This window comes from Salvelinus fontinalis, chromosome 33 (assembly GCF_029448725.1).
Source record: "Salvelinus fontinalis isolate EN_2023a chromosome 33, ASM2944872v1, whole genome shotgun sequence".
Lineage (NCBI taxonomy): Eukaryota > Metazoa > Chordata > Actinopteri > Salmoniformes > Salmonidae > Salvelinus > Salvelinus fontinalis.
The window spans coordinates 2,276,545-2,297,841 of record NC_074697.1 but is presented as its reverse complement, the minus strand read 5'-3'; the positions used below and the strand labels follow the sequence as shown (position 1 = coordinate 2,297,841).

General features: G+C 44.7%; 1 protein-coding gene across 1 annotated transcript in view; it reads right to left on the bottom strand.

Annotated features, from left to right (window-relative positions):
- Positions 1-15,431, bottom strand: part of LOC129832505 (homeobox protein cut-like 1) — a 152,118-nt gene extending 136,687 nt beyond the window's left edge. The window contains exons 1-3 of the mRNA XM_055896628.1: positions 15,381-15,431; positions 15,151-15,274; positions 1-50 (exon numbers count right to left, since the gene is read on the bottom strand). The exon at positions 1-50 is cut by the window's left edge and continues 88 nt beyond it. Coding sequence (XP_055752603.1) covers positions 1-50; positions 15,151-15,274; positions 15,381-15,431 — 225 coding nt within the window. The remainder of the gene's footprint in view (positions 51-15,150; positions 15,275-15,380) is intronic.
- Positions 15,432-21,297: the final 5,866 nt, after the last annotated feature.

The following is a 21,297-nucleotide window of genomic DNA, read 5'->3' as shown; positions in this document are numbered from 1 at the left end:
CTGGAGCTTCTGCTGTAGCTGCTGACCCAACTCCAGGACAGGGGCGGGGTCTGACGAAACATACACACACACGACGTTACACACACAGAGAGAGACAGAGGGAGCTAGCTAGCGTGGGGAGGCTAGCTGAGGAGTGACTAATTGGTCCTGTTGAGGAGAAACAGCAGAGATTAGATACAGGCTCATCCTGGAATATACAAGGTCTGAGGTCATCTGCTTTCGGACTAAAGAGCAGGAACCCAGACTTCGCCAAAGAAATACAGACATTGTCAAGAAATATGGTATAGAGGAAATGGACCAAGTAGTTGTCTTCTAGGTTACAGAGAGCTGTTAGTCCCACCCACCACACTACCAGGTGTGACACAGTGAAGAGACTCAGTAGTTGTCTTCTAGGTTACAGAGAGCTGTTAGTCCCATCCACCACACTACCAGGTGTGACACAGTCAAGAGACTCAGTAGTTGTCTTCTAGGTTACAGAGAGCTGTTAGTCCCATCCACCACACTACCAGGTGTGACACAGTCAAGAGACTCAGTAGTTGTCTTCTAGGTTACAGAGAGCTGTTAGTCCCACCCACCACACTACCAGGTGGGTGGTATAAAGGAGACAGACGCACTGGTTGCCCTCTAGGTTTCAGAGAGCTGGTAGTCCCATCCACCACACTACCAGGTGGGTGGTATAAAGGAGACAGACGCACTGGTTGCCCTCTAGGTTTCAGAGAGCTGGTAGTCCCATCCACCACACTACCAGGTGGGTGGTATAGAGGAGACAGACCCACTGGTTGTCCTCTAGGTTACAGAGAGCTGGTAGTCCCACCCACCACACTACCAGGTGGGTGGTATAGAGGAGACAGACCCACTGGTTGTCCTCTAGGTTACAGACAGCTGTTAGTCCCATCCACCACACTACCAGGTGTGAAACAGTGAAGAGACTCAGGGGGTATGCTAATTTGGTATAGAGCTGACCTAACCCACTCCATTAAATTAATAAAAAGATAAATATTTTACATTTGGTAAGAAATAAATGAGACAATAAATTTGAACAGAGAAAGATGTCCTTGTGTGCTACAACAAGCTCAGACCGATGATGCTGTGACACACCACCCCAGACCATGACGGACTCAGCTAAAAAAAGACATGTCCTCTGACTGTCAACTGTGTTAATTTTCAGCAAACTTAACATGTGTAAATATTTGTATGAACATAAGATTCAACAACTGAGACATAAACTGAACAAGTTCCACAGACATGTGACTAAAAGAAATGGAATAATGTGTCCCTGAACAAAGGGGGGGGTGGTCAAAATCAAAAGTAATAGTCAGTATCTGGTGTGGCCACCAGCTGCATTAAGTACTGCAGTGCATCTCCTCCTCATGGACTGCACCAGATTTGCCAGTTCTTGCTGTGAGATGTTACCCCACTCTTCCACCAAGGCACCTGCAAGGTCCCGGACATTTCTGGGGGGAATGGCCCTAGCCCTCATCCTCCGATCCAAAAGGTCCCAGACATCCTCAATGGGATTGAGATCCGGGCTCTTCGCTGGCCATGGCAGAACACTGACATTCCTGTCTTGCAGGAAATCAAGCAAAGAACGAGCAGTATGGCTGGTGGCATTGTCATGCTGGAGGGTCATGTCAGGATGAGCCTGCAGGAAGGGTACCACATGAGGGAGGAGGATGTCTTCCCTGTAACACACAGCGTTGAGATTGCCTGCAAAAACAACAAGCTCAGTCCGATGATGCTGTGACACACCGCCCCAGACCATGACGGACCCTCCACCTCCAAATCGATCCCGCTCCAGAGTACAGGCCTCGGTATAAAGCTCATTCCTTCGACGATAAACGCGAATCCGACCATCACCCCTGGTGAGACAAAACCGCAACTCGTCAGTGAAGAGCAATTTTTGCCAGTCCTGTCTGGTCCAGCGACGGTGGGTTTGTGCCCATAGGCGACGTTGTTGTCGGTGATGTCTGGTGAGGACCTGCCTTACAACAGGCCTACAAGCACTCAGTCCAGCCTCTCAACCTATTGCGGACAGTCTGGCCAGAAAAAAGCCATTGTTTAAAGAAAAAAATAAGTAAACACGTTTGCTATTCGCCAAAAGGCATGTGGAATACTCCCCAAACATATGGAAGAAGGTACTCTGGTCAGATGAGACTAAAATTTAGCTTTTTTGCCATCAAGGAAAACGCTATGTCTGGCACAAACCCAACACCTCTCATCACCTGAGAACACCATCCCCACAGTGAAGCATGGTGGTGGCAGCATCGTGCTGTGGGGATGTTTTCCCATCGGCAGGGACTGGGAAACTGGTCAGAATTGAAGGAATGATGGATGGCGCTAAATACAGGGACATTCTTGTGGGAAACCTGTTTCAGTCGTCCAGAGATTTGAGACTGGGACAGAGGTTCACCTTCCAACAGGACAATGACCCTAAGCATACTGCTAAAGCAACACTCGAGTGGTTTAAGAGGAATTATTTAAATGTCTTGGAATGGCCTAGTCAAAGCCCAGACCTCAATCCAATTGAGAATCTGTGGTATGACTTAAAGATTGCTGTACACCAGCGGAACCCATCCAATTTGAACGAGCTGGAGCGTGTATTACCTTGAAGAATGGACAATAACCCCAGTGGCTGGATGTGCCAAGCTTATAGAGACATACCCCAAGAGACTTGCAGCTGTATTTGATGCAAAAGGTGTCTCTACAAAGTATTGATTTTGGGGCGTGAATAGTTATGCACGCTCAAGTTCTCTGTTTTAATTTGTTTTATTTCCTGTTTGTTTCACAATAAGAAATATTTTGCATCTTCAAAGTGGTCGGCATGTTGTGTAAATCAAATGATACAACACCCCCCCCCCCCAAAAAAAAATCTATTTTAATTCCAGGTTGTAAGGCAACAAAATAGGAAAAATTCCAAGGGGGTGAATACTGTTGCAAGCCACTGTATCTATACAATCGAGATGTATGGATGAACCACCATCAGTGTAGAGGAAGAGGAGGAGGCAGGTTAAATCAGTTTAGAGGAAGAGGAGGAGGCAGGTTAAATCAGTGTAGAGGAAGAGGAGGAGGCAGGTTAAATCAGTTTAGAGGAAGAGGAGGAGGCAGTTTAAATCAGTGTAGAGGAAGAGGAGGAGGCAGGTTAAATCAGTGTAGAGGAAGAGGAGGAGGCAGGTTAAATCAGTTTAGAGGAAGAGGAGGAGGCAGGTTAAATCCGTGTAGAGGAAGAGGAGGAGACAGGTTAAATCAGTGTAGAGGAAGAGGAGGAGACAGGTTAAATCAGTGTAGAGGAAGAGGAGGAGGCAGGTTAAATCAGTGTAGAGGAAGAGGAGGAGACAGGTTAAATCAGTGTAGAGGAAGAGGAGGAGGCAGGTTAAATCAGTGTAGAGGAAGAGGAGGAGACAGGTTAAATCCGTGTAGAGGAAGAGGAGGAGACAGGTTAAATCCGTGTAGAGGAAGAGGAGGAGGCAGGTTAAATCAGTGTAGAGGAAGAGGAGGAGACAGGTTAAATCCGTGTAGAGGAAGAGGAGGAGACAGGTTAAATCAGTGTAGAGGAAGAGGAGGAGACAGGTTAAATCAGTGTAGAGGAAGAGGAAGGTTAAATCAGTGTAGAGGACGAGGAAGAGGCAGGTTAAATCAGTGTAGAGGAAGAGGAGGAGGCAGGTTAAATCAGTGTAGAGGAAGAGGAGGCAGGTTAAATCAGTGTAGAGGAAGAGGAGGAGGCAGTTTAAATCAGTGTAGAGGAAGAGGAGGAGACAGGTTAAATCAGTGTAGAGGAAGAGGAGGAGACAGGTTAAATCAGTGTAGAGGAAGAGGAGGAGGCAGGTTAAATCAGTGTAGAGGAAGAGGAGGAGACAGGTTAAATCAGTGTAGAGGAAGAGGAGGAGGCAGGTTAAATCAGTGTAGAGGAAGAGGAGGAGACAGGTTAAATCAGTGTAGAGGAAGAGGAGGAGACAGGTTAAATCAGTGTAGAGGAAGAGGAGGAGGCAGGTTAAATCAGTGTAGAGGAAGAGGAGGAGGCAGGTTAAATCAGTGTAGAGGAAGAGGAGGAGGCAGGTTAAATCAGTGTAGAGGAAGAGGAGGAGACAGGTTAAATCCGTGTAGAGGAAGAGGAGGAGACAGGTTAAATCCGTGTAGAGGAAGAGGAGGAGGCAGGTTAAATCAGTGTAGAGGAAGAGGAGGAGACAGGTTAAATCCGTGTAGAGGAAGAGGAGGAGACAGGTTATATCAGTGTAGAGGAAGAGGAGGAGGCAGGTTAAATCAGTGTAGAGGAAGAGGAGGAGACAGGTTAAATCAGTGTAGAGGAAGAGGAGGAGACAGGTTAAATCCGTGTAGAGGAAGAGGAGGAGACAGGTTAAATCCGTGTAGAGGAAGAGGAGGAGGAAGGTTAAATCAGTGTAGAGGAAGAGGAGGAGACAGGTTAAATCAGTGTAGAGGAAGAGGAGGAGACAGGTTAAATCAGTGTAGAGGAAGAGGCAGGTTAAATCAGTGTAGAGGAAGAGGAGGAGGCAGGTTAAATCAGTGTAGAGGAAGAGGAGGAGACAGGTTAAATCAGTGTAGAGGAAGAGGAGGAGACAGGTTAAATCAGTGTAGAGGAAGAGGAAGAGACAGGTTAAATCAGTGTAGAGGAAGAGGAGGAGACAGGTTAAATCAGTGTAGAGGAAGAGGAGGAGGCAGGTTAAATCAGTGTAGAGGAAGAGGAGGAGACAGGTTAAATCAGTGTAGAGGAAGAGGAGGAGGCAGGTTAAATCAGTGTAGAGGAAGAGGAGGAGACAGGTTAAATCAGTGTAGATGAAGAGGAGGAAGGTTAAATCAGTGTAGATGAAGAGGAGGAGACAGGTTATATCAGTGTAGAGGAAGAGGATGAGACAGGTTAAATCAGTGTAGAGGAAGAGGAGGAAGGTTAAATCAGTGTAGAGGAAGAGGAAGAGACAGGTTAAATCAGTGTAGAGGAAGAGGAGGAGGCAGGTTAAATCAGTGTAGAGGAAGAGGAGGAGACAGGTTAAATCAGTGTAGAGGAAGAGGAGGAGACAGGTTAAATCAGTGTAGGGGAAGAGGAGGAGGCAGGTTAAATCAGTGTAGATGAAGAGGAGACAGGTTAAATCAGTGTAGAGGAAGAGGAGGAGGCAGGTTAAATCAGTGTAGAGGAAGAGGAGGAGACAGGTTATATCAGTGTAGAGGAAGAGGAAGAGACAGGTTAAATCAGTGTAGAGGAAGAGGAGGAGACAGGTTAAATCAGTGTAGAGGAAGAGGAGGAGACAGGTTAAATCAGTGTAGATGAAGAGGAGGAGGCAGGTTAAATCAGTTTAGAGGAAGAGGAGGAGGCAGGTTAAATCAGTGTAGAGGAAGAGGAGGAGACAGGTTAAATCAGTGTAGAGGAAGAGGAGGAGGCAGGTTAAATCAGTGTAGAGGAAGAGGAGGAGACAGGTTAAATCAGTGTAGAGGAAGAGGAGGAGACAGGTTAAATCAGTGTAGAGGAAGAGGAGGAGACAGGTTAAATCAGTGTAGATGAAGAGGAGGAGGCAGGTTAAATCAGTTTAGAGGAAGAGGAGGAGGCAGGTTAAATCAGTGTAGAGGAAGAGGAGGAGACAGGTTAAATCAGTGTAGAGGAAGAGGAGGAGGCAGGTTAAATCAGTGTAGAGGAAGAGGAGGAGACAGGTTAAATCAGTGTAGAGGAAGAGGAGGAGACAGGTTAAATCAGTGTAGAGGAAGAGGAAGAGGCAGGTTAAATCAGTGTAGAGGAAGAGGAGGAGACAGGTTAAATCCGTGTAGAGGAAGAGGAGGAGACAGGTTAAATCAGTGTAGAGGAAGAGGAGGAGACAGGTTAAATCAGTGTAGAGGAGGAGGCAGGTTAAATCAGTGTAGAGGAAGAGGAGGAGGCAGGTTAAATCAGTGTAGAGGAAGAGGAGGAGACAGGTTAAATCAGTGTAGAGGAAGAGGAGGAGGCAGGTTAAATCAGTGTAGAGGAAGAGGAGGAGACAGGTTAAATCAGTGTAGAGGAAGAGGAGGAGGCAGGTTAAATCAGTGTAGAGGAAGAGGAGGAGACAGGTTAAATCAGTGTAGAGGAAGAGGAGGAGGCAGGTTAAATCAGTGTAGAGGAAGAGGAGACAGGTTAAATCAGTGTAGAGGAAGAGGAGGAGGCAGGTTAAATCAGTGTAGATCAGGGGTGTCAAACTCATTCCACGGAGGGCCTAGTGTCTGCAGGTTTTTGGTTTTTCCTTTCAATAAAGCCCTAGACAACCAGGTGTGGGGAGTTCCTAACTAATTAGTGATGTTAATTCATCAATCAAGTACAAGGGAGGAGCGAAAACCCGCAGACACTCGGCCCTCCGTGGAATGAGTTTGACACCTGTGGTGTAGATGAAGAGGAGACAGGTTAAATCAGTGTAGAGGAAGAGGAGGAGGCAGGTTAAATCAGTGTAGAGGAAGAGGAGGAGGCAGGTTAAATCAGTGTAGAGGAAGAGGAGGGTTAAATCAGTGTAGAGGAAGAGGAGGGTTAAATCAGTGTAGAGGAAGAGGAAGGTTAAATCAGTGTAGAGGAAGAGGAGGCAGGTTAAATCAGTGTAGAGGAAGAGGAGGAGACAGGTTAAATCAGTGTAGAGGAAGAGGCAGGTTAAATCAGTGTAGAGGAAGAGGAGGAGACAGGTTAAATCAGTGTAGAGGAAGAGGAGGAGGCAGGTTAAATCAGTGTAGAGGAAGAGGAGGAGACAGGTTAAATCAGTGTAGAGGAAGAGGAGGAGGCAGTTTAAATCAGTGTAGAGGAAGAGGAGGAGACAGGTTAAATCAGTGTAGATGAAGAGGAGGAGGCAGGTTAAATCAGTGTAGAGGAAGAGGAGGAGACAGGTTAAATCAGTGTAGAGGAAGAGGAGGAGACAGGTTAAATCAGTGTAGAGGAAGAGGAGGAGACAGGTTAAATCAGTTTAGAGGAAGAGGAGGAGGCAGGTTAAATCAGTGTAGAGGAAGAGGAGGAGGCAGGTTAAATCAGTTTAGAGGAAGAGGAGGAGACAGGTTAAATCAGTGTAGATGAAGAGGAGGAGGCAGGTTAAATCAGTGTAGAGGAAGAGGAGGAGACAGGTTAAATCAGTGTAGATGAAGAGGAGGAGACAGGTTAAATCAGTGTAGATGAAGAGGAGGAGGCAGGTTAAATCAGTGTAGAGGAAGAGGAGGAGGCAGGTTAAATCAGTGTAGAGGAAGAGGAGGAGACAGGTTAAATCAGTGTAGAGGAAGAGGAGGAGGCAGGTTAAATCAGTGTAGAGGAAGAGGAGGAGGCAGGTTAAATCAGTGTAGAGGAAGAGGAGGAGGCAGGTTAAATCAGTGTAGAGGAAGAGGAGGAGACAGGTTAAATCAGTGTAGAGGAAGAGGAGGAGGCAGGTTAAATCAGTGTAGAGGAAGAGGAGGAGACAGGTTAAATCAGTGTAGAGGAAGAGGAGGAGACAGGTTAAATCAGTGTAGAGGAAGAGGAGGAGACAGGTTAAATCAGTGTAGAGGAAGAGGAGGAGGCAGGTTAAATCAGTGTAGAGGACGAGGAGGAGACAGGTTAAATCAGTGTAGAGGAAGAGGAGGAGACAGGTTAAATCAGTGTAGAGGAAGAGGAGGAGGCAGGTTAAATCAGTGTAGAGGAAGAGGAAGGTTAAATCAGTGTAGAGGACGAGGCAGGTTAAATCAGTGTAGAGGAAGAGGAGGAGGCAGGTTAAATCAGTGTAGAGGAAGAGGAGGAGGCAGGTTAAATCAGTGTAGAGGAAGAGGAGGAGACAGGTTAAATCAGTGTAGAGGAAGAGGAGGAGGCAGGTTAAATCAGTGTAGAGGAAGAGGAGGAGACAGGTTAAATCAGTGTAGAGGAAGAGGAGGAGACAGGTTAAATCAGTGTAGAGGAAGAGGAGGAGACAGGTTAAATCAGTGTAGAGGAAGAGGAGGAGGCAGGTTAAATCAGTGTAGAGGAAGAGGAGGAGACAGGTTAAATCAGTGTAGAGGACGAGGAGGAGGCAGGTTAAATCAGTGTAGATGAAGAGGAGGAGGCAGGTTAAATCAGTGTAGAGGAAGAGGATGAGACAGGTTAAATCAGTGTAGAGGAAGAGGAGGAGACAGGTTAAATCTTTAAGCCCTGAGACATGTATATGACGTGGTTTTTCACGCTCAACAGTTTGCTGTGTGTTTCAAGAATGTTCCACCACCCAAACGACATCAAGCCAAGTCGTCAACTGTGGGAAGCATTAGAGTCAACATGGGCCAGCATCCCTGTGAAACACATTCAACACCTTCTAGAGTTCATGCCCCAATGAATTGAGGCGGTTATGAGAGCAAAAGGGGGTGCAACTAAATATTAGGAAGGTGTTCGTCAATGAATTGGCGAGGGCACTAGAACAGTCTGCAGCACCCGGCCTCACCCTGCTAGACTCTGACGTCAAATGTCCCCAACCAATGACGGCCTACAGCAGCACCTAGATCTTCTGCACAGATCGTGTTAGACCTGGGCCCTGACAGACCTGGGCCCTGTCAGACCTGGGCCCTGACAGACCTGGGCCCTGTCAGACCTGGGCCCTGACAGACCTGGGCCCTGTCAGACCTGGGCCCTGACAGACCTGGGCCCTGACAGTAAATCTCAGTAAGACAAAAATAATGGGCCAGTTTGCCAGGACTATAAATACAAACTCCATCTAGACACCGTTGCCCTAGAACACATACGAAAAATATATATATACATTCCTCGGCCTAAACATCAGCGCCCCGGTTAACGTCCACAAAGCTGTGAACGATCTGAGAGACAAGGCAAGAAGAGTCTTCGACGTCATCAAAAGCAACATAAAATTTGACATTCCAAACAGCATCTGGCTAAACAATACTTGAATCAGTTGTAGAACCCATTGCCCTCTATGGTTGTGATTTCTGGGGTCCGCTCACCAACCAAGAATTCACTAAATGGGACAAACACCAAATTTAAACTATATGCAGAATTCTGAAAAAATATCCTCCGTGTACGATGAAAAACACTAAATAACGTATGCAGAGCAGAATTAGGATTATTCCCTCAAATTATCACAAATCCAGAAAAGAGACGTTAAATTCATCAACCATCTAAAAGGAAGCGATTCCCAAACCTTCCTTAAAACCTCTTGAGAATATAGGGGGTGCTGTTTCGACTTAGCGTAAATTGGTCTCCAAATTAAACTGCCTAGTACTCAATTCTTGCTCGTACAATATGCATATTATTATTATTATTGGATAGAAAACACTCTCTGGTTTCTATAACCGTTGGAATTATGTCTCTGAGTGAAACAGAACTCATTCTACAGCACTTTTCCTGACAGGGAGTGAGATTTCAGAAATCTTGGCCCCTGTTCCCAGGTCAGTTTTAATGTCCCTGTGAATGCTATGGGGATACAAACACTGCCTACGCCTTCCTCTAGATGTCAGTAAGTGGTGACAATTTGAATGGAGTCGATTGCGCAATCTGGGCCTGTATAAAAGACCAAAGGGCGGAAGTACATTTCTTTTCCTCCCTGCGCCTGACGCACGATGGACGTCGGATTGGCCCCCTTCCAAGCTTTGGTTTAGCCAGTAATATATCTCCGGTCATGTTTTTACCCGTTATAGGTGTTAAAAACATCATAAGGTAGTTAATTTAAACCGTTTTATAGCAATTTATATCCGTTTAGTGCGATTTTCTGGCATTTCTTTGTGACGCACTCCCAAGAGCTGGGCACTTTTCCAGTACATGCCGAACGTTAGTGGCCATTTCGACAGGACAAGAGGACATCTTTCGACCAAAAGACGATTAGACCGGAGAAAGGATACATTGCCCAAGATTCTGATGGAAGTTCAGCTAATAGTAAGAACTATTTATGATGATAAATCGTCGTTCTGTTGAAAAATGTTAAACACATATTCCGCCATTTTCTTTGGGGTAGCTTCGCTTTGGCGCACCCTGTATTGCACAGTAAGGATAATTTAAAAAATGTAATTCAGCGATTGCTTTAAGAACTAATTTGTCTTTCAATTGCTGTCCACCCTGTATTTTTTAGTCAAGTTTATGATTATTTATTCATTAGACTAGATCACTGTCCAAGATGGCGCCCGACATTTTCAGGCCAGTTTTGCTACTATTCTCATTGTATAACCACGTTTTTTTGTGGCTAAATATGCACATTTTCGAACAAACTCGTGTATGTTGGCCGTCATTGAAAATAAGAATTTGTTCTTAACTGACTTGCCTAGTTAAATAAAGGTAAAAAAAAAAAAAAAAAAAAAAATATGATGTTACAGGAGTGTCATCGGAAGAATTCTGAGAAGGTAGTGAAAAAATTAATACATTTTGATGGTGATAATGCTATCGCTCTTTTTGCCTTGAATCAATGCTGGGGTAATGTTTGCACATGTGGTATGCTAATATAACGATTTATTGTGTTTTCGCTGTAAGACACTTAGAAAATCAGAAATATTGTCTGGATTCACAGGATCTGTGTCTTTCAATTAGTGTACGCTGTGTATTTTTAAGAAATGTTTTATGATTAGTAATTAGGTAATACACGTTGCTCTCTGTATTTATTCTAGTCGAGTTGTGATGGTGGGTGCAATTGTAAACTATGATTTCTACCTGAAATATGCAAATTTTTCTAACAAAACCTATCCTATACAATAAATATGTTATCAGACTGTCATCTGATGAGGTTTTTTCTTTCTTAGTGGCTATCAATATCTTTATTTGTCCGAATTGGTGATAGCTACTGGTGGAGAGAAAAAATGGTGGACAAAGAAAAATGGTGTCTTTTGCTAACGTGGTTAGCTAATAGATTTACATATTGTGTCTTCCCTGTAAAACATTTTACAAATCAGAAATGATTGCTGGATTCACAAGAAGTGGATCTTTCATCTGGTGTCTTGGACTTGTGATTGAATGATATTTAGATGCTAGTATTTACTTGTGACGCTATGCTAGCTATGCTATTCAGCTTTTTTACTGGTGGGGGAGGTGGGGGGTGCTCCCGGATCCGGGTTTCTGAAGCGGTAGAAGTTAAAACCTCTAACGAGTCACAAACCCGGATCCGGGATCCCCCCCATCAGAAAAGCTGACTAGCATAGCCTAGCCTAAAGCCACAGGGATATCATATAATAAAATGTTCATGAAATCACAAGTCCAAGACACCAAAAGAAAGATACACATCTTGTGAATCCAGCCATCATTTCTGATTTTTAAAATGTTTTACAGGGAAGACACAATATGTAAATCTATTAGCTAACCACGTTAGCAAAAGACACAACTTTTTTTTCTCCACCATTTTTTTACTGCATAGGAAGCTATCACAAATTCGACCAAATAAAGATATAAATAGTCACTAACCAAGAAACAACTTCATCAGATGACAGTCTGATAACATATTTATTGTATAGCATATGTTTTGTTCGAAAAATGTGCATATTTCAGGTATAAATCATAGTTTTACATTGCAGCCACCATCACAACTCTCACCAAAGCAACTAGAATAACTACAGAGAGCAACGTGAATTACCTAAATACTCATCATAAAACATTTATGAAAAATACACAGCGTACAGCAAATGAAAGACAAAGATCTTGTGAATCCAGCCAATATTTCAGATTCTTTAAGTGTTTTACAGCGAAAACACAATTTAGCATTATATTAGCTTACTACAATAGCCAACCACACAGCAGCATTGATTCATGCACGTTAGAGATAGCGAATAAACCAGCCAAAGATATTACATTTTTTACTAACCTTCTCAAAACTTCCTCAGATGACAGTCCTATAACATCATATTGCACAATACATATATTGTTTGTTCGAAAATGTGCATATTTAGCGGCACAAATCGTGGTTATACAATGAGAATAATAGCCAACCTGCAAATAAAATGTCGGGAGAAATCTTGGGAGAGGCACCTAATCTAATCAATAACTAATCATAAACTTGACTAAAAAATACAGGTTGGACAGCAAATGAAAGATACATTAGTTCGTAATGCAACCGCTGTGTTAGATTTTAAAAATTAACGTTACTACGACATACAGCGTGCGTTAAAGCGAGACCGCACCGAAATTAATGGCGGAATAGGAGTTTTACATTTTTCAACAGAACAACGAATTAACAGCATAAATACTTCTTACTTTTTGATGAGCTTCCATCAGAATCTTGGGCAAGTTGTCCTTTGTCCAGAATAATCGTTGCTCCGGCTGTAGAATGTAGTCTTCAGCTTCGGAATTAGCAGCAAACATTAGCTATGTGGCCCAGACGTGTCCAACTCTTCATTACGCAGCACAAAGAAAATTCCGAAAATCGCAATATACTGATATAAAATGATATAACTCGGTTTAAAATAACTACATTATGACGTTTTTAACACATATATCGAATAAAATCAGAGCCGGATATATCTAAGGCCTATAACGAGAGCTTTCCAGAATGCCATCCTGAGGTCTGTCTCGCGTCATGGCGAACGTTGACAAGAAGGCACCCCTCGTTCCAAGAACCTTTATATGGCCTCAGATCTGCCTAGCAACTCCATTCCAATTCTCACTGCTTGCTGACATCTAGGGGAAGGCATATGCAGTGCATGTCGACCAATAGAATACATGCAAATTAATAAACTGCCCCTGGAACAGAGTGCCTGATTTCAGATTTCTCACTTCCTGACAGGAAGTTTGCTCCAACTTGAGTTCTGTTTTACTCACAGATATAATTCAAACGGTTTTAGAAACTAGAGAGTGTTTTCTATCCAATAGTAATAATAATATGCATATTGTACGAGCAAGAATTGAGTATGAGGCAGTTTAATTTGGGAACTAATTTTTACAAAATGAAAACAGCGCCCCCATATTGACAAGAAGTTTTAACAAAGCCATCACCTACAGAGGGATGAACCTGGAGAAGAGTCCCCTAAGCAAGCTGGTCCTGGGGCTCTGTTCACAAACACAAACAGACTCCACAGAGCCCCAGGACAGCAACACAATTAGACCCAACCAAATCATGAGAAAACAAAAAGATAATTACTTGACACATTGGAAAGAATGAACAAAAAAAACTGAGCAAACTAGAATGCTATTTGGCCCTAAACAGAGAGTACACAGTGGCAGAATACCTGACCACTATGACTGACCCCTAACTTCCTAACCTCCTGCCAAATGTATGACCATATTAGAGACACATATTTCCCTCAGATTACACAGATCCACAAAGAATTAGAAAACAAATCCAATTTTGATAAACTCCCATATCTACTGGGTGAAAAACCACAGTGTGACATCACAGCAGGAAGATGTTTGACCTGTTGCCACAAGAAAAGGGCAACCAGTGAAGAACAAACACCATTGTAAATACAACCCATATTTATGTTTATTTATTTTCCTTTTTCTACTTGAACTACTTGCACAATGTTACAACACTGTACATAGACATAATATTAGCATGTGAAATGTCTATTTATTTTAAAACTTTTGTGAGTGTAATGTTTACTGTTAATTTCTGAATGTTTATTTCCCTTTCATTTCTTGTCTCTCTTCCACTTGCTTTGGCAACATATGTTTTCCATCCCAATAAAGCCCTTTGAATTGAGAGAGACAAAGAGAAGAGAGAGAGAGAGAGAAAAAGATGGAGAGAGAGACAAAGAGGAGAGAGAGAGAGAGACAAAGAGAAGAGAGAGAGAAAGAGACGGAGAGAGAGAGAGACAAAGAGAAGAGAGAGAAAGAGATGGAGAGAGAGAGAGAGACAAAGAGAAGAGAGAGAAAGAGATGGAGAGAGAGAGACAACGAGAAGAGGGAGAGAGAGAGACAAAGAGAAGAGGGAGAGAGAGAGACAAAGAGAAGGAGAGAGAGAGACAAAGAGGGAGAGAGAGAGACAAAGATGGAGAGAGAGAGACAAAGAGGGAGAGAGAGAGACAAAGAGGGAGAGAGAGAGAGACAAAGAGAAGAGAGAGAGAGACAAAGAGAAGAGAGAGAGACAAAGAGGGAGAGACAAAGAGAAGAGGGAGAGAGAGAGGAGAAGGAGAAAGAGCAAGAAAGAGAGAGAGGAAGCACTTTCTACCCCACATTAAATCTGTGATTCCCTCTGTGACGCTTGTCCGTCAAGTCAGTCTGATTGGTCCTCACGGGTGATTGACAGGCGTGAAGCAGGACGTTTTGATGCACATCATCCCTGTAAAAATGAGCTCTGTGTGTGTGTGTGTGTGTGTGCGTGTGTGCGTGTGTGCGTGTGTGCGTGTGTGAAGGAAACGTAACAGGAAGCTTAGAGCTGACGGATCAAGACCAGGACCACCCAGGATGTGTGTGCAGAGGGTTCTGTGCACGACTGAAAATGTCCAGGCCTCAAAACGCAACTTCCCTCTCGAACAAGCTATACATTTATATCGAATGACGCACAGAAAACACCATGTATGACACTACATTTACATTGACATTTTAGTCATTTAGCAGACGCTCTTATCCAGAGAGACTTACAGTAGAGTGCATACATTTTATTACATTTTTTTTTTACATTTCATTACATTTTACATACTGAGACAAGGATATCCCTACCGGCCAAACCCTCCCTAACCCGGACGGGTTTGGCGTCGCCCCACGGACATCTCGGTTGCGGCCGGCTGCGACAGAGCCTGGGCGCGAACCCAGAGACTCTGGTGGCGCAGCTAGCACCAGAGTGCCCTAGACCACTGCGCCACCCGGGAGGCCTATACAAGTAGTTCACCTTTTCACTACCTCGTTATCGCATGTCGAGTTAACAGAGCAGAACAGCCAGGGTTGGGACAGACAACTTCAGCACACTAAACTACACATACAGTAGGCCTCCACTATAGAAATATAGCAGAGAGAAATGCTGCTAGGAATGACCTGTCATTCTCCCAGCTTCCCCGAGGCTTCCATAAAGCTCCACAACAACAGTTCACTCACCATTAACACCCGTGTTGTTTGTGTTTGTGTTCATGCTTTGTTCATGTGTGTTAGTCAGGAGCGAGATGTGGAAGTACTTGTCATTCCTGTCAGGAAAACACTTGGGCTAATTCTCTCTACAGCCTACACCGGTGGGAGGAAGTACACCGGTGGGAGGAAGTACACCGGTGGGAGGAAGTGCACCGGTAGGAGGAAGCTCAATCTCGCTACAGTTTACACGGGGGGTTTTGGGGGGGGGAGATCTATTCATGTCTTACCTGGGACATCTATTAATGTCTTGTAGACGTTCAAGAAGGACCTTTCAGCTTCTTTACTTCTTTTGCTCAAGGCATCGATCTGAAAGGAGAGGAATAACTCAGTGAAAACAGACAGTGTTATTAGCTGTCAGTGCGTCTATGTTTCTCTGTGTACCATGTGCCTATAACGCTGATCTGTGATAACAAGCAGTAGTTCAGTGTTCTCTGCTAAATCATTCCACACAAACTACCTTCTGTTCAGCTGTTCCTCTGACGAATGAAACCTTTCTGCCGCTAACCATTTCAGTCTGGCACTGCCGGGTAAAACTGTGCCACGCTGACATCAGTTAACAGCTTTCCCACAGCCACACACAGCTGGCCTAGGGTTTATAGACACAGACGTGTATTCAGGGCTCGCCCAGGGCGATACGTTGGATCCATTTCGTAATGCAGAAATGCAGCCATTAACGTAAAGAATCATGACACGAATGTCAACGGATCCATCATTACTGAAACGGGCGACGTTAGAAAGGATCCATCATTACTGAAACGGGCGGCGTTAGAAAGGATCCATCATTACTGAAACGGGCGACGTTAGAAAGGATCCATCATTACTGAAACGGGCGACGTTAGAAAGGATCCATCATTACTGAAACGGGCGGAGTTAGAAAGGATCCATCATTACTGAAACGGGCGGAGTTAGAAAGGATCCATCATTACTGAAACGGGCGACGTTAGAAAGGATCCATCATTACTGAAACGGGCGACGTTAGAAAGGATCCATCATTACTGAAACGGGCGGAGTTAGAAAGGATCCATCATTACTGAAACGGGCGGCGTTAGAAAGGATCCATCATTACTGAAACGGGCGGCGTTAGAAAGGATCCATCATTACTGAAACGGGCAACGTTAGAAAGGATCCATCATTACTGAAACGGGCGACGTTAGAAAGGATCCATCATTACTGAAACGGGCGACGTTAGAAAGGATCCATCATTACTGAAACGGGCGGCGTTAGAAAGGATCCATCATTACTGAAACGGGCGACGTTAGAAAGGATCCATCATTACTGAAACGGGCGACGTTAGAAAGGATCCATCATTACTGAAACGGGCGGAGTTAGAAAGGATCCATCATTACTGAAACGGGCGGAGTTAGAAAGGATCCATCATTACTGAAACGGGCGACGTTAGAAAGGATCCATCATTACTGAAACGGGCGACGTTAGAAAGGATCCATCATTACTGAAACGGGCGGAGTTAGAAAGGATCCATCATTACTGAAACGGGCGGCGTTAGAAAGGATCCATCATTACTGAAACGGGCGGCGTTAGAAAGGATCCATCATTACTGAAACGGGCAACGTTAGAAAGGATCCATCATTACTGAAACGGGCGACGTTAGAAAGGATCCATCATTACTGAAACGGGCGACGTTAGAAAGGATCCATCATTACTGAAACGGGCGACGTTAGAAAGGATCCATCATTACTGAAACGGGCGGCGTTAGAAAGGATCCATCATTACTGAAACGGGCGACGTTAGAAAGGATCCATCATTACTGAAACGGGCGGAGTTAGAAAGGATCCATCATTACTGAAACGGGCGGAGTTAGAAAGGATCCATCATTACTGAAACGGGCGGCGTTAGAAAGGATCCATCATTACTGAAACGGGCGGCGTTAGAAAGGATCCATCATTACTGAAACGAGCGACGTTAGAAAGGATCCATCATTACTGAAACGGGCGACGTTAGAAAGGATCCATCATTACTGAAACGGGCGGCGTTAGAAAGGATCCATCATTACTGAAACGGGCGACGTTAGAAAGGATCCATCATTACTGAAACGGGCGGCGTTAGAAAGGATCCATCATTACTGAAACGGGCGACGTTAGAAAGGATCCATCATTACTGAAACGGGCGACGTTAGAAAGGATCCATCATTACTGAAACGGGCGGCGTTAGAAAGGATCCATCATTACTGAAACGGGCGACGTTAGAAAGGATCCATCATTACTGAAACGGGCGGCGTTAGAAAGGATCCATCATTACTGAAACGGGCGGCGTTAGAAAGGATCCATCATTACTGAAACGGGCGGCGTTAAGCCAAGCCCCACCCCAGCACAACTCTCTCTCCCTCTATAACTCTCTCTCTCTATAACTCTCTCTCCCTCTATAACACTCCCTCTCTCTCTCCAAAACAATGTCTCTCTGTCTCTCTCTCTCTCCATAACACTGTCTCTCTCTCTCTCTCTCTCTCCATAACACTGTCTCTCTCTCTCCAAAACGTCTCTCTCTCTCTCTCTCTCTCTCTCCATAACACTGTCTCTCTCTATCTCTCCATAACACTGTCTCTCTCTCTCTCCATAACACTGTCTCTCTCTCTCCATAACACTGTCTCTCTCTCTCCATAACACTGTCTCTCTCTCTCTCCATAACACTGTCTCTCTCTCTCTCCATAACACTGTCTCTCTCTCTCTCCATAACACTGTCTCTCTCTCTCCATAACACTGTCTCCCTCTCTCCATAACACTGTCTCTCTCTCTCTCTCCATAACACTGTCTCTCTCTCTCTCTCCATAACACTGTCTCTCTCTCTCTCTCTCCATAACACTGTCTCTCTCTCTCTCCATAACACTGTCTCTCTCTCTCTCCATAACACTGTCTCTCTCTCTCTCTCTCCATAACACTGTCTCTCTCTCTCTCCATAACACTGTCTCTCTCTCTCTCCATAACACTGTCTCTCTCTCTCTCCATAACACTGTCTCTCTCTCTCTCTCCATAACACTGTCTCTCTCTCTCTCCATAACACTGTCTCTCTCTCTCTCCATAACACTGTCTCTCTCTCTCTCTCTCCATAACACTGTCTCTCTCTCTCTCCATAACACTGTCTCTCTCTCCATAACACTGTCTCTCTCTCCATAACACTGTCTCTCTCTCTCTCCATAACACTGTCTCTCTCTCTCTCTCCATAACACTGTCTCTCTCCATAACACTCTCTCTCTCCATAACACTGTCTCTCTCTCCATAACACTGTCTCTCTCTCTCTCTCTCCATAACACTGTCTCTCTCTCTCCATAACACTGTCTCTCTCTCTCCATAACACTGTCTCTCTCTCCATAACACTGTCTCTCTCTCCATAACACTGTCTCTCTCTCCATAACACTGTCTCTCTCTCTCTCCATAACACTGTCTCTCTCTCTCCATAACACTGTCTCTCTATCTCTCTCTCCATAACACTGTCTCTCTCTCTCTCCATAACACTGTCTCTCTCTCTCTCCATAACACTGTCTCTCTCTCTCCATAACACTGTCTCTCTCTCTCTCCATAACACTGTCTCTCTCTCTCTCTCCATAACACTGTCTCTCTCTCTCTCCATAACACTGTCTCTCTCTCTCTCCATAACACTGTCTCTCTCTCTCTCCATAACACTGTCTCTCTCTCTCTCTCCATAACACTGTCTCTCTCTCTCTCCATAACACTGTCTCTCTCTCTCTCCATAACACTGTCTCTCTCTCTCTCTCTCCATAACACTGTCTCTCTCTCTCTCCATAACACTGTCTCTCTCTCCATAACACTGTCTCTCTCTCCATAACACTGTCTCTCTCTCTCTCCATAACACTGTCTCTCTCTCTCTCTCCATAACACTGTCTCTCTCCATAACACTCTCTCTCTCCATAACACTGTCTCTCTCTCCATAACACTGTCTCTCTCTCTCTCTCTCCATAACACTGTCTCTCTCTCTCCATAACACTGTCTCTCTCTCTCCATAACACTGTCTCTCTCTCCATAACACTGTCTCTCTCTCCATAACACTGTCTCTCTCTCTCTCCATAACACTGTCTCTCTCTCTCTCCATAACACTGTCTCTCTCTCTCTCCATAACACTGTCTCTCTCTCTCCATAACACTGTCTCTCTATCTCTCTCTCCATAACACTGTCTCTCTCTCTCTCTCTCTCCATAACACTGTCTCTCTCTCTCTCCATAACACTGTCTCTCTCTCTCCATAACACTGTCTCTCTCTCTCTCCATAACACTGTCTCTCTCTCTCTCCATAACACTGTCTCTCTCTCTCTCCATAACACTGTCTCTCTCTCTCCATAACACTGTCTCTCTCTCTCCATAACACTCTCTCTCTCTCTCTCCATAACACTGTCTCTCTCTCTCTCCATAACACTGTCTCTCTCTCTCTCCATAACACTGTCTCTCTCTCCCCATAACACTGTCTCTCTCTCTCCATAACACTGTCTCTCTCTCTCCATAACACTGTCTCTCTATCTCTCTCTCCATAACACTGTCTCTCTCTCTCTCTCTCTCCATAACACTGTCTCTCTCTCTCTCCATAACACTGTCTCTCTCTCTCTCCATAACACTGTCTCTCTCTCTCCATAACACTGTCTCTCTCTCTCTCCATAACACTGTCTCTCTCTCTCTCCATAACACTGTCTCTCTCTCTCTCCATAACACTGTCTCTCTCTCTCTCCATAACACTGTCTCTCTCTCTCCATAACACTGTCTCTCTCTCTCTCTCCATAACACTGTCTCTCTCTCTCTCCATAACACTGTCTCTCTCTCCATAACACTGTCTCTCTCTCTCTCCATAACACTGTCTCTCTCTCTCTCCATAACACTCTCTCTCTCGCTCTCCATAACTTTCTCGTTAAATAGGCAGTATATTGCTTCTCCTTCCAAGCCCTCAGAACTTTTATTGAGAAAGAACAAATAAGAATATTATACTATAAAGTCCTCAGTCCTCATTATCAGCCAAGTGGCTGCTAGAAGTGATTCCATGCCACTGTAAACATGGCAATACAGCCTCTCTGCTCCTATGGGAACAAAATAAAGCTCCCCAAATGGTATTTATACAGCTGCTTTTGGTGGCCGCAAAACATCTGTCCCTGAGCGGGCTGATGCCATCTCTCCACCTCCCAGACACACAGCGAGATGTGAGCCGAGCCTATTCAGGGTTGGTCTGTCCTTGCCAACACTAACAATGCTGCCCTAGCCTTGAATACAGGTCTGAGTACATACTGCTGCCCTAGCCTTGAATACAGGTCTGAGTACATACGGCTGCCCTAGGTCTGAGTACATACTGCTGCCCTAGCCTTGAATACAGGTCTGAGTACATACGGCTGCCCTAGGTCTGAGTACATACTGCTGCCCTAGCCTTGAATACAGGTCTGAGTACATATGGCTGCCCTAGGTCTGAGTATATACTGCTGCCCTAGGTCTGAGTACATACTGCTGCCCTAGCCTTGAATACAGGTCTGAGTACATACTGCTGCCCTAGCCTTGAATACAGGTCTGAGTACATACGGCTGCCCTAGGTCTGAGTACATACTGCTGCCCTAGCCTTGAAAACAGGTCTGAGTACATACGGCTGCCCTAGGTCTGAGTACATACTGCTGCCCTAGCCTTGAATACAGGTCTGAGTACCTACTGCTGCCCTAGCCTTGAATACAGGTCTGAGTACATATGGCTGCCCTAGGTCTGAGTATATACTGCTGCCCTAGGTCTGAGTACATACTGCGGCCCTAGCCTTGAATACAGGTCTGAGTACATACTGCTGCCCTAGCCTTGAATACAGGTCTGAGTACATACGGCTGCCCTAGGTCTGAGTACATACTGCTGCCCTAGCCCTGAATACAGGTATGAGTACAAATTGCTGCCCTAGCCTTGGTATCACTAGCATACAGGTCTGAGTACCTTCTGCTGCCCTAGCCTCAAATACAGGTCATACGGGATCAATACACCCCCCCCCCCCCCCCCCCCCCCCATGGTCATACAGGATCAATAAAGTCACCCCAGGGTTATAAGCGGGCTAGACCAGAACCACCCAGACAGACTCCTCCAGTCTATTTGCACTAGTCTCAACCACAAACCACTCAAAAACAGTACAGAGACTATGAGCATATTACCTCACACAGAGAGAGATAATAAACTACCCTCAACTGAAAGTCAGTCTATTCATGCTTCCGGAAAGTATTCAGACTGACTTTTTCCCCATTTTGTTACGTTACAGCCTTATTCTAAAATGTATTTCCCCCCCCCCCCCCTCATCATTCTACACACAATACCCCATAATGACAAAGCAAAAACAGATTTTGAAATTTTTGCAAAAGCATATATATATAAATATGAATATATATATATAAAATAAAAAAAGGGAA